Source organism: Pongo pygmaeus, chromosome 7 (genome assembly GCF_028885625.2).
Source record: "Pongo pygmaeus isolate AG05252 chromosome 7, NHGRI_mPonPyg2-v2.0_pri, whole genome shotgun sequence".
In the NCBI taxonomy this organism is placed as follows: domain Eukaryota; kingdom Metazoa; phylum Chordata; class Mammalia; order Primates; family Hominidae; genus Pongo; species Pongo pygmaeus.
Window position 1 is genome coordinate 17,782,706 of NC_072380.2, and position 13,850 is coordinate 17,796,555.

At 42.6% G+C, this 13,850-nt stretch overlaps 1 protein-coding gene across 4 annotated transcripts in view; it reads right to left on the minus strand.

The window, feature by feature from the left end:
* MTUS1 (microtubule associated scaffold protein 1) overlaps positions 1 to 13,850 on the minus strand; it is a 160,684-nt gene that overhangs the window by 91,536 nt on the left and 55,298 nt on the right. For all 4 annotated transcript variants that reach the window (XM_054498495.2, XM_054498493.2, XM_063668550.1 and 1 more), the window contains exon 3: positions 10,684 to 10,879. In XM_054498495.2, the coding sequence (XP_054354470.2) occupies positions 10,684 to 10,879 (196 nt within the window). The remainder of the gene's footprint in view (positions 1 to 10,683; positions 10,880 to 13,850) is intronic.

Here is a 13,850-nt window from a genome sequence, read left to right on the forward strand (position 1 = left end):
CAACCTGGGCCCCAGAAACCATAACTTCCTGCTGCCATCACAGCGACCCCTCCAAACTGATCTCCCTGTTCCTACTTCACCCATATCCCATCTACTCCCAACACAACTATCCGAGTGATCCCGTTAACATTTAAGTCACTCCAGTTCAAAGTCAAAGTCCTAATTATGATTTTCAAGACTATACATGATCCATGCTGGGCACGGTGCCCCACGCCCGTAATCCCAGCACTTTGGAAGGCCGAGGTGGGTGGATCACCTGAGGTCAGGAGCACGAGACCAGCCTGAACAACATGGTGAAACCCTGTCTCTACTAAAAATACAAAAACTAGCTGGGCGTGGTGGCAGGTGCCTACAATCTCAGCTACTAGGGAGGCTGAGGCAGGAGAATCGCTTAAACACGGGAGGCGGAGGCTGCAGTGAGCCGAGATCGTGCCATTGCACTCCAGCCTGGCTGACAGAGCAAGACTCTGTCTCAAAAAAAATAAATAAATAAAACAGCAGACACTGTCTCCATTATATACATAAATATATGTGCATGAGAATATGCAAAAAGCAAAGGTACCAAATAGTCATAAATTTTTAAGTTAAAAGCTATTTGGTGGTGGTAAGATGACAGGTGTTTATTTTCTCTTTTAATTTAAAATGCTATACCTTTAAAATAGCCTACTGGGAAGAGAGTAGTGTAAGCTTGATAAACTATCCAATTTGCCTGGTTAAATTCAAGACACAAGAGGTAAAGAATAAAACAGGGCCCCGCATCCCTTTCTTGACATTGAAAAGAGGCTCTCGGTCAGCCTCTTCTTTGTTGACTGCCAGAAAGCCAATCTGTTGTGTCCTAATCACCTGCTGGCCCTCCTCTGTATTTTCACGCCATCTGTACTGACTTTGACCTCAATCTCTACATTCTATATTCTGAGCCATAACTCCTCTTCTCATTCTACTTTCTAGTACCTCAGTCAAGTCCTGAAAAATATCTCAATCCATGTGCATCCTCCTTACTTCTCAGATCTCAGGGGGCAAAAGTTAAACAGCACAAAGTATCAACATTAAACAAAGCCTGGCCCCTACCTATTTAAGAGTGTAACTCTATTACATTATATAATCTCCTATATTACAGAAAGAAAAAAATTAAGCGAACTTTGGTATTTGTAATTACACCCTCTTCCAAAATCCTACAGTTCTATTAAATTTTAGTATTATAAGAACAAATGTGATGAAGAAGAACTTGTCACCTCTTCTGTTTGGCACTTAATAACAAGGAGGCAAAATCCACGTCTTACTCATCCTACAATCCCTCAGTGTCTGGCACATGACTTACCTAGCATACACGCTCTATCTATTAAGTAAATACGTTGCAGAACACAGAGTATTTCAGTAACACTCTAGATTTATATGTTGCAAATGTGATTTTAGTATTCCACCTTCTTGAGTTCATCAAGGCAATAGGACTCTGTTTAACTATCCTCATTTGCTTAAATTCAAAGGTAAGCTCCCCAGACAAGGGCACAGCAACACAGGTGAGTCATAACAAAAACACAGCAAGTCTTAAGAGTGCACTAATTTGACAAAGGAGCAAAAAGTCCCACAAAGCAAAGTTCTCACCATGACTTGAACTGCACAGAAGCGCAGCATTCTCGGTGATGCTGTCAGTACCTGCCTCTGCAAGCACGTTCACAAGATGTCTGTGGCTTCAGGTGGGGATTAAACAAAAATAACTGCCTTAGTCACAGGCCTGGAACATGTGTCCCATAACTACAGGAACATTTAAATTCAGAGGGGAATAAACCAAAGACTTAGAGGTGTTACTTCGTTTTCCCAGCTACCATACAAAGGAGATGAACAAGCGTCTTCACATGTGCACCAGCAAATTTATTTACCATCTGATACCCATGCTAATAATGCCTGATAAGAACAAAAGAAGGTGCACAGTGAGCCTCCTGGCTCCTTAGGAGTCAAGGTTTATGAGCAGAGCTCCACTGAGCAATGAGGTGGTGAGATCATTGAGACCTCAAAACTTCACACCAAGTTTTTTTTTTTCTTTTCTTTTCAGAGGGTCTCGCTCTGTCACCCTGGCAGGGGCACAGTGCTGCAATCATAGCTCACTGTAGACTCAAACTTGCGCTCAAGAGATCCTCCTGTCTCAGCCTCCCGAGCAGCTAGCAGCTGAGACCACAGGTGGGAGCCACCGGGCATGTCTCTTATATCTTTATGTCAGCTTTTTTCTGATGGTTTCCTTGGGCTCTACATATTTCTACTCTTAAACCTCAGGCATGCACATACCCCTCTGAGGTGCTTCCCAGTCTGTAACCTCCTCCAATTTCACATGCCCCGAACTAAACTCACTATTCTCCTCCAGAAAACTTCTTGCTACTCTATTCCGCGTTTCACTTCATAGCCCACCACCTATCCAGCCTCTGAAGGCAGTGGCTGGGGAGACACTTGGGTCTGTTCACCACCAACAGAAGTGACCAGACACTCTGTCTCCAAATTATTTTAAACATGTACTCTACTATCCGTTCCCAAAAAGTGTGTAGCACTCGTGCAAGTTTGTGTCTACAGTATTAGAACTAATCAGCCTCAACCTCCCTGGAGGCAGAGGCTCATCTCTCATTGACCCCGGGACACGTCTGCTCCAGGCATGCTGACTCTGGCCTTGACGTTCCCCAAGCACACGGTATCCTTTGACAACGCCACATCTGCACCCTCAGCAACCCCAGCAGCCTCCTCTGCTGGCAAGCTCCTGCAGGCGCATTCCAAACAGTTCAAATGTCACCGCCTCTCCTCCAGTTCTCCCTCACAACGAGTTAGTGTTGCTCCTTTACTGTGGATACACAGTGCTTCGCACAGGTCTCCATTCAAATCAAGCCAAGCAATGTTTTTAAACACCTGTTGTGCAACCAGTACACTGTGCTGGGCACTGGAAAATATGAAAATAACTAAGAGCTGAACTCTATCCTTATGGATTTCACGGTCTAGAAGGAGACAGACATGTAACAAAATAATGAGCATACAGCACTATAAATGCAAAGTAGCAGAGAGTCCAGGACAGCTGAGCTGGAATCTGAAGAGCCAAGAGTTTTCATTGGAACCATTTGCTTAGACACCCCCTTACCCCCTCACCCTCCAACCAGTAAGCTCCTTAAGAGGGCATATTTGCTTAATCCTGTTTGTAGTCTCAGAATCTAGTACACTGCCCAACACAGAGCAGGGACTCTAAGCACTTCTTGAATGAATGGGCGAGCCTGCACTCTGACATATTAAGCCTACTCATGAGTCATTCCACAAAGCAATCTTCTCCATAATTACTGCCAAGTGAGAATTGTGTGAAACGCCTGGAAAAGATCAAGCATTTACAAGTGATGATGTTCGTGAGGATGAAAAGAGGACATATGCCTCGCAGGCACCCGCATGGCCCTGCTTGGTCAGTCCAGACCTCCTTGGCCCATCCACGTCCTCCAGCCCCCACCACACACAGTGGGTGGTTCACTTTTCCTCATGCACCCTACACCCTGCCTCACCTCAGGGTCTCTGCACGGCTGGTACCTGTGCCTGGAAAGTCCTCCCACCTGACACCCAAATGCCTCCCTCCTCCCTTCCTTTCAGGTGTTTGCCCAAATGTCGTCCTCTCAGTGAGGCCTTTCTTGACCACCCGTTTAAAAATCTAATCTCCTTCACTGCTTTATTTTTATTTTTTTTGCTTTTTTTTTTTTTTTTTGAGATAGGGTCTTGCTCTGCCACCCAGGCTGGAATGCAGTGGTGCGACCTCAGCTAGCTGCAATCTCTACCTCCCAGGTTCAAGAGATTCTCCTGCCTTAGCCTCCCAAGTAGCTGAGACTACAGGCACCTGCCACCAAACCCAGCTAGTTTTTGTATATTTAGTAGAGATGGGGTTTCACCATGTTGGCCAGGCTGGTCTCGAACTTCTGACCTCAACTAATCCATCCGCCTCGGCCTCCCAAAGTGCTGGGATTACAGGCGTGAGCCACCATGCTTGGCCCTTTCTCTTTTATTTTTGGATTCATCATCATGAATCCAAAAATGTATTTATTTTCTTAATCCCCTTATTAAAATTTAAGGTCCCTAATGGAAGGAATGGGTCTCTTCTGTGCACTTCATTCCAGTACTTAGAAGAGTTCTCAGGAGAAGCCAGCCTTCCCCACATTCTCCTTCACACATATGTGGTTTAATGAAGAATTCACTCACGCCCATGAAAGAAAACATGAGCGTGTCAGGACTTCTGCATGCACGTAAAGGACCAGGGTTAAGAGCACAGACTGTGGGGCCAGAATACCCGGCCCATTTCCCGTCTCCACCCATTACCCCACTGTGTAACTTTGGACACGTTACTGAAGCTTTCAGACCCTCAAATTCCTCATCTGTAGAATGGTGATAATCACAGTATCCCTACTAGGACTTCCGAGAATTAAATGAGATTACACATTTAAAAGAGGGTTTAGCACTGTGCTTGGCGCACACAGGCACTCAAAACATGTTAGCGACTAATACTATTTTTATGAAAAGAGATCCTGAGACACACTCTAAGGAAAGTAATTTAATTACATACAAATATAGAAACATCTATTAGTGACACATTAAAGTTAGATTTTATTCACATTTTAGAGACAGGGTCTTGCTCTGTCACCCAGCCTGGAGTGCAGTGGTGCAATTATAGCTCACTGAACCCTCAACCTCCTGGGCTCAGTGATCCTCCCACCTCAGCCTCCTGAGTAGTGAGGACCACAGGTGTGTGCCACTTGCCCAGCTAATTTTTTTTATTTTTTTGTAAAGACAGGGTCTCACTCTGTTGCCCAGGCTGGTCTGAATCTCCTGGGCTCAAGTAATCCTCCCACCCCATCCTCCCCACCTGCTGGGATTACAGATGTGAGCCACCATGTCCGGCCTCCAAGTTGGCTTTTAGAATAACTTATTGGGTAATAACCTCTAATTTTCAGTAATTACTTTATTCAAGTATGTGAAAAATCTCTCAATTTTGCTTACTATCTCTCAAATTCTCACCTAGAAAAGTTTAAAAGGATATAAAAGTAATTTGAAGAAGATTTTAAATTCCCTTTAAACGAAATGAATGAAAAAAAATCAGTTTACATAAACCACGAAGGAAATAACTTAGCAAGAAAGAAGAGAAACCTGCAATGACAGGCAAGTCACTGCAAGTTTCGGACGGACTACTGTCTTGAAAGGAATTTACTTTATTAACCCACAATAAACTCAACTGAAATAAAGAGTTGCCCTTTTGAAATGTGGTTTCTCTTTCTCTAGAAGAAAACTAAAACTCATCTCTTTCAGGAGGCCTTTCTTCACCGACCCGCCCCTGGACATTCTTCTCATGGGGACTTTTCCCCATCCATCACCATTCTTTGCGCTGCTTTGTGTCTGCTGCATAAACACGCACTCTCCCTCCTCAGTTAGCTCACAGGAGTCACGGGGCAGGGAGAGCCTTCTGCGCTACTTCTGTAATCCTACCTGGCTCAGGCTGGCCACTGAAACGGCAACTCGTGTGTGTAGAGAAGAACACAGATATTTATCATCTAAAACCTGGGAAAAGCTGATATTGCCTCCAAAAGAGAGTGAAGGCGGGTCTCTCTGAAGATGTCTAAACTGATCATGAAGGATTTACTCAGCAGTTATTTATTCAGCAGCATTAATTTTATTTATTATTACTGTATTTTTTCTTGTTTTAAGTTCCGGGGTACATGTGCAGGCTGTGCAGGTTTGTTACATAGGTCAACGTGGGCCATGGTGGTTGCCTTCACCTACCAAACCATCACCTATGTATTAAGCCCGGCATGCATTAGCTATTTTTCCTGAAGCAGCATTAATTTTCAATAGCCACATAAAATCATTCACATCAGCGTTAACTGACATCAAGCTTTAAACCAAGGCCTGAAAAGAAAAGTGCCACAGTTTCTAAACCATTCAGCTGGGCAACAAGAATTTTAATTTTTTAAAAAATTGAACGTTAGCCTGGTGTGGTAGTTCATGCCTGTAATCTCGGTACTGTGGGAGGCCTAGGTGGGAGGATCACTTAAGCCCAGGAGTTCAAGACCAGCCTGGGCAACAAAGTGAGACCCCCATCTCTACAAAAAAATATAAAAATCAGCTGGGCATGCTGACACACACCTGTGGTCCCAGGTACATGGGAGGCTGAGACAGGAGGATTGCTTGAGTCCAGGAATTCAAGGCTGCAGTGATCTATGGTGGAGTCAGTGCACTCCGGCCTGGATGACAGAGTGAAAATGTCTCAAAAAACAAACAGGAAACAACAACAAAAAAACAAATTAGACTTTTTTATTATTAAAAATAAAACTCAGGCCAGGCGCGGTGGCTCACTCCTGTAATCCCAGCACTTTGGGAGGCCGAGGCAGGTGGATCACCTGAGGTCGGGAGTTGGAGACCAGCCTGACCAACATGGAGAAACCCTAACTCTATTAAAAATGCAAAATTAGCCGGGTGTGGTGATTCTTGCCTATAATCCCAGCTACTCGGGAGGCTGAGGCAGGAGAATTGCTTGAACCAGGGAAGCGGAGGTTGTGGTGAGCCACGATTGCCTCAATTGCACTCCAGTCTGGGCAACAAGAGCGAAACTCCATCTCATAAATAAATAAATAAAACAAACAAAACTCATGGCCATACTAATAGTATTCAGATTAATAATGTGATGGTTAACAGCATCACTGGCTGGTCTGAATCCCACCTCTGCCACTTTCCAGCTGTTTAACATTGGACTAATTATTTAACTTTGCTGTGGAAGATTCCTTGTCTAGTGAATAGGGATAAGCCTCAAAGTTATTGTGAGGATTAAATGAATTTATAGATGAAATTACTAAAACTGAGCCTGGAACTTGACATATACTTAACAGTGTGAGCTGCTATCATTCACATTATAATAATTACTATTACAAATAATTTTCATCACTATCTCATTTTATTTCAGTATATTTCCAAAGAAGCAAAGGTACTCTAGATTTGGTTTGTTATAATCTCTTATAATCTGGTCTCATATAAATTTCTGCATTTTGACAAGTAAAATGGAACACCTCTTTGGGAGGCCAAGGTGGGTGGATCACCTGAGGTCAGAAGTTCAAGACCAGCCTGGCCAACATGGTGAAACCCTGTCTCAACTAAAAATACAAAAAATTAGCTGGGCGTGGTGGTGGGTGCCTGTAAATCCCAGCTACTCAGGAGGCTGAGGCAGCAGAATCACTTGAACCCAGGAGGCGGAGGTTGCATTAAGCTGAGATTGCACCATTGCACTCCAGCTTGATCAACAGAGCGAGACTCCGTCTCAAAAAAAAAAAAAAAAGAAAAGAAAAAGAACAGCTCTATAGAGTTTAATCACAATTCCTTCTCACATTCATTTTAAAGCTTCAAGAAAATGGCTGTTTCAATACTGGGTCTGGTTTTCTACTTAAGTGTTCTGAAAGGATTTATTGAAAACCCCAAATTGGCTGGAACACTCCTGCCACTTACCTTTCAGCAGAGTAACTGTCAGTATGGTGGATATCCATTTGGTTTCAATTTGCTAATACACACAAACACTTCATTGTACAATCAATGGCAACAGGATCACAGGTATCTAAAAGCACATTGTTTCTGCTCCTTGATTTTTCTGTTCTACTTTTAACTCTGTGGTGATTAAGAAACACCTCTCAATTTATTGAGAGCATCCAAAAAATTAGTTGCTATTAATTTTTCTGTAAAACATAATACACTAGAATCAAATTAGTCTTCTTAGTCAGCTCGGGCTGCCATAATAGTAATAATACCAGATGGGGTGCCTTAAACACAGAAATTTGTTTTCTCACAGTTCTGAAGGCAGGAATGTCCAAGATAGAGGTGCCAGCTGATCTGTTTCCCAGCAAGGGCCCTCTTCCTGGCATCCAGACGGCCACATTCTCATTCTGCCTCACATACTGAGGACAGTTCCAGTGTCTCTTCCTCTTTTCTTTTTTGAAAGAGAGTTTCGCTCTTGTCGCCCAGGCTGCAGTGCAATGGTGCTATCTCGGCTCACTGCAACCTCCACCTCCAGGGATCAAGGAATTCTCCTGCCTCACCCTCCCCAGTAGCTGGGATTACAGCCACTTGCCACCACCCTTGGCTAATTTTTTTTTGTGTTTTTAGTAGAGACGGGGTTTCACCACATTGGCCAGGCTGGTGTCAAACTCCTGACCTCAGGTGATCCACCTGCCTCAGCCTCCCAAAGTGCTGGGATTACAAGCGTGAGCCACCATACCCAGCCCATCTCTTCCTCTTTTTCTAAGGGCACCACCCCTACTGGATTAGGATCCCACTCTTATGACCCCGTTTAACCTTTATCACCTCCTCACCGGCCCTGTCTCCAAACACAATCACATTGCAGGTTGGGGCTTCAACATATTAATGTACAGGGACCCAAGTATTCAGACCATAAAAGTCTTCTAACCAGTCAAATACAAAACTCAGATTCAAATCCAGAATGTTTCTGGTTACATTAACTTTTTTTCCATTCAGATACAGAAAACCACCCAGTAAAATGTAATTTAGTTTTTAACTCAGACTGAAAAATCTGGATGCATAACTCAGTTATTAAGCTCATTGACACAAGATGATAAAAGCTCAAAACCACGCCCTGTCTTTTCACTAAGACTAAACAGATCCACTTTTCTCTAAGACACGTTATGCAACACAGAGTAAAAGGACTTAACAACTGCTTCCCCGCTGGGTGGGACTGATCGCCTACAGAAAAGGATTCTATCTTTTTCAATGTATCCTGGGTACTGGCCTCATTTCGTAAAAGTATGTACACTCAGATTTTCTGGGATTCAAGCACCACGAAATTCAGAGAATCATACCAGTAACAGCAGTTACTCAGAAAATTAGGTGAGCTCCAAATTGTCCCTAGAAAGGTAAGGGCTGTAAAAGCTGACAGGGTATTAGATTCTCAGACACTTACACTTTCCAGATGTGAAGATGAAGCCCAGGGAGAATAAAAGACTTGCTCAGGCAGCGTATTGGGGCCAGAATGGAACTAAAACACAGAGCTCCTAACTGCAGGCCAGGGGCCACACTCCAATGCCACCAAGCTACAGGTGTTCCTCACAGAGGAGGAAGGGAGCTCCCCATTCTCTGCAAACACAATGAGCCTTACTGGACAACTACAGTAAGGACCAGAGCTTTTTCTTCTCCACCAAGGGACAGGGTTTTGCTCTGCTGCCCAGGTTGGAGTACAGTGGCATGATCATAACTCACTGCAGCCTTGAACTTCTGGGCTCAAGTGATCTTCCTGCCTCAGCCTCCTGAATAGCTGGGACTACAGGGGCACACCATCATGCCCTTGTGCCTAGCTGTTTTTTTTTTTTTTTTTTTTTTTTTTTTTTTTTTTTTTTTTTTTTTTTTTTTTTAGAGATAGGGTCTTGCTATGTTGCCTAGGCTGGTCCTGAACTCCTGGCCCACTTTGGCTTCCCAAAGTACTGGGATTTCAGGCATAAACCACCACACCCAGACAGAACGAGAGCTTTCATCTCACTCATGCCTTGACTCCTCAGGTGTGGCAATATCCCAAATAAGAATCACTGTTTCTCCCAGTGGCTTTTGGCTTCCGTTTTTCTCTCAAACGATGAACACTCCAAGCTAACGAATTCCTCTTTCCACCCAGATCCTCTGAGGATGGAGCCATGTGCTGCAAATCCCTCTTCCTCCACTCACACCTCTGTGGTCATGTCTCCTTGACCTTGACACTAGGCCTGAATCTAAATAAACAGCCCGTAAAACATTTCTGAGCATTATAGGCTTTCACACCTGAGGCTTCATGGTAGGGCTGAAAAATGAAACCTACAAATACTAAATTGTAGAGAGGTACAGAGATCTTCTGGGATTTGCTCGCTTTCGTTAGTTTCCATAAAACATTCTCACGTGTGTGCACACATAACTATTTTTATAAGGGAACTTACTTCTAAATTGATTTGACATGACTTTAATTTGCTCAAGGTTGTACCGGCAGAAGTAAGGTGTGTTCTTTGCAAAATGTTCTCGTCAACTGGAATGGCTAGCAGGCTTTTCATCTCTGTGACACAAAGTTGACTTTTCCATTTCTTTGTAACACAAATCTGTACATCCGCCAAATTTAGTATGATACTTAATAGCTATTCTTGAGGCGCTCAAATTTCATTGGCCTAACATGACTTTAAAATTACAAATTGTAAGATACAAGCCAACATAAATAAAACTTCACATTAGAAAAATTTAACTTTTTAGTCACCCTCATATCCCTCCTAAATCTATCATACATCTTTCAGTAAAATTAAAAAAAAAATTAATCTCTTCACATGTATTGAGGGCACAGTAGGGACCTACTGTACAACACTTCAGCATTGTTAAGCACTTAACCATTTGAAAAAAATTAATGAAATGATTCAAATTTACAACAGCCACCTAATTGTATATTTATGTATACATCCTTCTGAATAGCTTATAAAATGGTTTATACACCTATACCTCTCTCCTCAACTAGTCTTTGCCTTGCTCAAAGATAAGGGATATATGTTGTTATCATCTACCTTCTCTGCTCAGGATGCTGGTCCACAAAAGGCTAAATGCTTTAGTGACACAATGCATTAGACCTATAATCATGACTGTCAAATTTTACATTCAAATAACTCATAAACTACTGAACTATTTTATTCTTACCAGAACTGGACACACGCCTGATCCTCTGCGGAGATACGGCTCGATCAGCACTGGGATTTCTATTGTCGCTGTTCCGCCTCAAACAGGAAACAGGGGGCCCCACTTTGGCTTTTGGAGCAGCTATTTGCCTCAAACCACAGGAGTCAGGCTTGGATATATTCCTACCTGAGGTGGTTGTTGTTTTTGAAGCAGAGCCCTGTGAAAATAACAGTTAAGACTGTAAACCAAAAATAAAATTCTAAGCCCCCCAACTGACAGAATGGGCCCCTCCTCTAGGCCAAGGGAATTCTAAAGAAACCTAAAAAACAAGTTCAGGCCATGATGGCAAAGAGGTCAGACATGCCTCATTATACTCTCCTCCCTTAAGAATTCAGGCACAACTGACCAGCATTAACATTAAAACAGAAACCTTAAGTCAGACAAAACAGACTCTTTATAGCAAAAAGACACTAAATTCCAATCTGACTCTAGTATAGCATCACATGACAGACAGCAAGCCCTGAAGGAAACTGAAGTATTTTACCCCAAAATATTTTTTAATTAATTATTTATTATTATTATACTTTAGGTTTTAGGGTAACACGTTTTGAAATGGCCCTGCAAAGCTGTCTCTTGCAGGGGCAAATTTACTTTCCGTAGGGAATCTTCTTCCCTTCCCAGATCTTTGGTCCCAAAGAAATTAGCTGAGAAACTAGCACCTTTTAAAAGTCTAAATAGGTAATATTTGCCATCTATTGCCTCTAAAGGCAGCCACCTATGAAATTTCATCTACATAATAAGAACCTTGGTCTCCACAGCCCCTTATCTTATCTTAACTGAGACATTCCTTTCTATTGATTGCAGTTCTTTAGATAATAACTTCTTTTGCTTTTTTTTTTTTTTTGACACGGACTCTCGCTCTATCGCCCAGGCTGGAGTGTAGTGGCATGATCCCAGCTCAGTGCAACCTCTGCCTCCCGGGTTCAAGTGATTCTCCTGCCTCAGCCTCCTGAGTAGCTGGGATTACAGGTGCACGCCACCATCAATCTTTTTACTTTTAGTAGAGACGGCTAATTTTTGTATTTTTGTAGCTAATTTTTGTATTTTTTTTTTTTGGTATTTTATTTTTAGTAGAGATGGGGTTTTACCATGTTTAGTAGAGATGGGGTTTCACCACGTTTTTTCTTTTTTTTTTTTTGTATTTTTTGTATTTTTAGTAGAGACTAGGTTTCACCATGTTGGTCAGGCTGGTCTCAAACTCCAGACTTCGTGATCTGCTGGACTCGGCCTCCCAAAGGGCTGGGATTACAGGCATGAGCCAGTAACTTAATTCTTTCAATGAACTGCCAATCAGTAAATCTTTGAATCCACCTATGATCTGTAAGTCCCTACTTCAAGATGTCTCATCTTCCCAGACCAAACTAATGTGTATCTCAAATGTATTGACTGATGTCTTTTGTCTCCCTAAAATGGATAAAATCAAGCTGTAACCCAAACACCTAGGCACATGTTCTCAGGACCTCTTGAGGATGTGTCATCAGCCATGGTCCTCATATTTGGGTCAGAATAAGTCTCTTCAAATATTTCAGAGTTTGGCTTTTTTCATTAACAAAATTTTAATCCAGATCATACCTTCCCCATACCACTTCCTTGTGGTATTAGCTATGTGAAAGGAACAATTTCTAAGTGGACGTGTACAGTTGTCCCTCGTTATCAAAAATGATTAGTTCCAGGACTCTGGCAGATATCAAAATCCATGGATGCTCAAATCTCATATGAAATGGTGTAGGTTTTGCATATAACCTACGCACATCCGCCCATATACTGTAAATTATTTCCACATTACTTACAACATCTACATATTACTTGTTTCGGGTGGATTTAACATAGTATTCAGCATGTAGTAACTTCAAGTTTTGCTTTTTGAAACATTGCAAATTTTTTTTCTGAATATTTTCAACCCAAGTTTGGCTCAATCCACAGATGTGGAGCCCATAGATACAGAGGGCTGACTGTATTCAATTTTCATTTTTACTATGAAACAATTAAAACTCTTCACAACTTACTCTTTAATTCACCATATTCTGCCTTTGTACCCATTAGTGAGAGTATACTCAAGATCACCAGTGTCACAAGTTAAATTCAAGCTAGTTTTCAATCCTTTCCCTGAGGGCTCTCTCTACAGCATCCAACATTATCAACTCCATTCTCTGGTTTCCTGACAAAGCTCTTTCCTGGTTTTCCTTCTACCTGTCCGGTCATTCCTTTTCTGGCTCCTATTCTTCTGTACCTTTGAAAGCTAGTGATATAATTTGGATCTCTGTCCCCACCCAAATCTTACATCGAATTGTAATCCCCAGTGCTGGAGGAGGGGCCTGCTGGGAGGTGACTGGATCATAGAAGCAGACCTCCCCCTTGCTGTTCTCATGACAGTGAGTTCTTACAAGATCTGGTTGTTTAAAAATGTGTGTCACCTTCCCCCTCACTCTCTTCCTCCTCCTCCAGTCATACGGCATGTCTACTTCCCCTTTGCCTTTGGGCCTGGACTGTAAGTTTCCAGAGGCTTCTGCAGCCTTGCTTCCTACACAGCCTGTTGAACTGTGAGTCAATTAAACCTCTTTTCTTTATAAATTACCCAGTCTCAGGTAGTTCTTTATATAGCAATGTGAGAACAGACTAATAGAGCTAGTCTTCATGAAGACTTAGCCTTGGCCCTGTTCTCTTTCCTCAGCATGTACTATTCCTACGTGATCTTGGCTGCTGTTTCAATTGCCACGTGTACATTGGTACATCCAAATCCACATGTTCGACCAGTACTCTCTCCTGAGTTTCCCACATACCTAACTTCTTTCCATACCTCCCAACTCAGCATCCTTCAAGCACCTCTACGTATTAGTCCGTTTTCACAATGCTGATAAAGTCACACCTGAGACTGGGTAATTTATAAAGAAAAAGCAGTTTAATGGACTCATAGTTCCACGTGGCTAGGGAGGCTTCACAATCATGGCAGAAGGTGAAAGGTTCATCTCGCATGGCAGCAGACAAGAGAGAATAAAAGCCAAGTGAAAGCGGTTTCCCCTTATAAAACCATCAGATCTCATGAGACTTATTCACTACCACAAGAACAGTATGGGGGAAACCGCCCCCATGATTCAATTATCTCCCACCAGGTCCCTCTCACAATATGT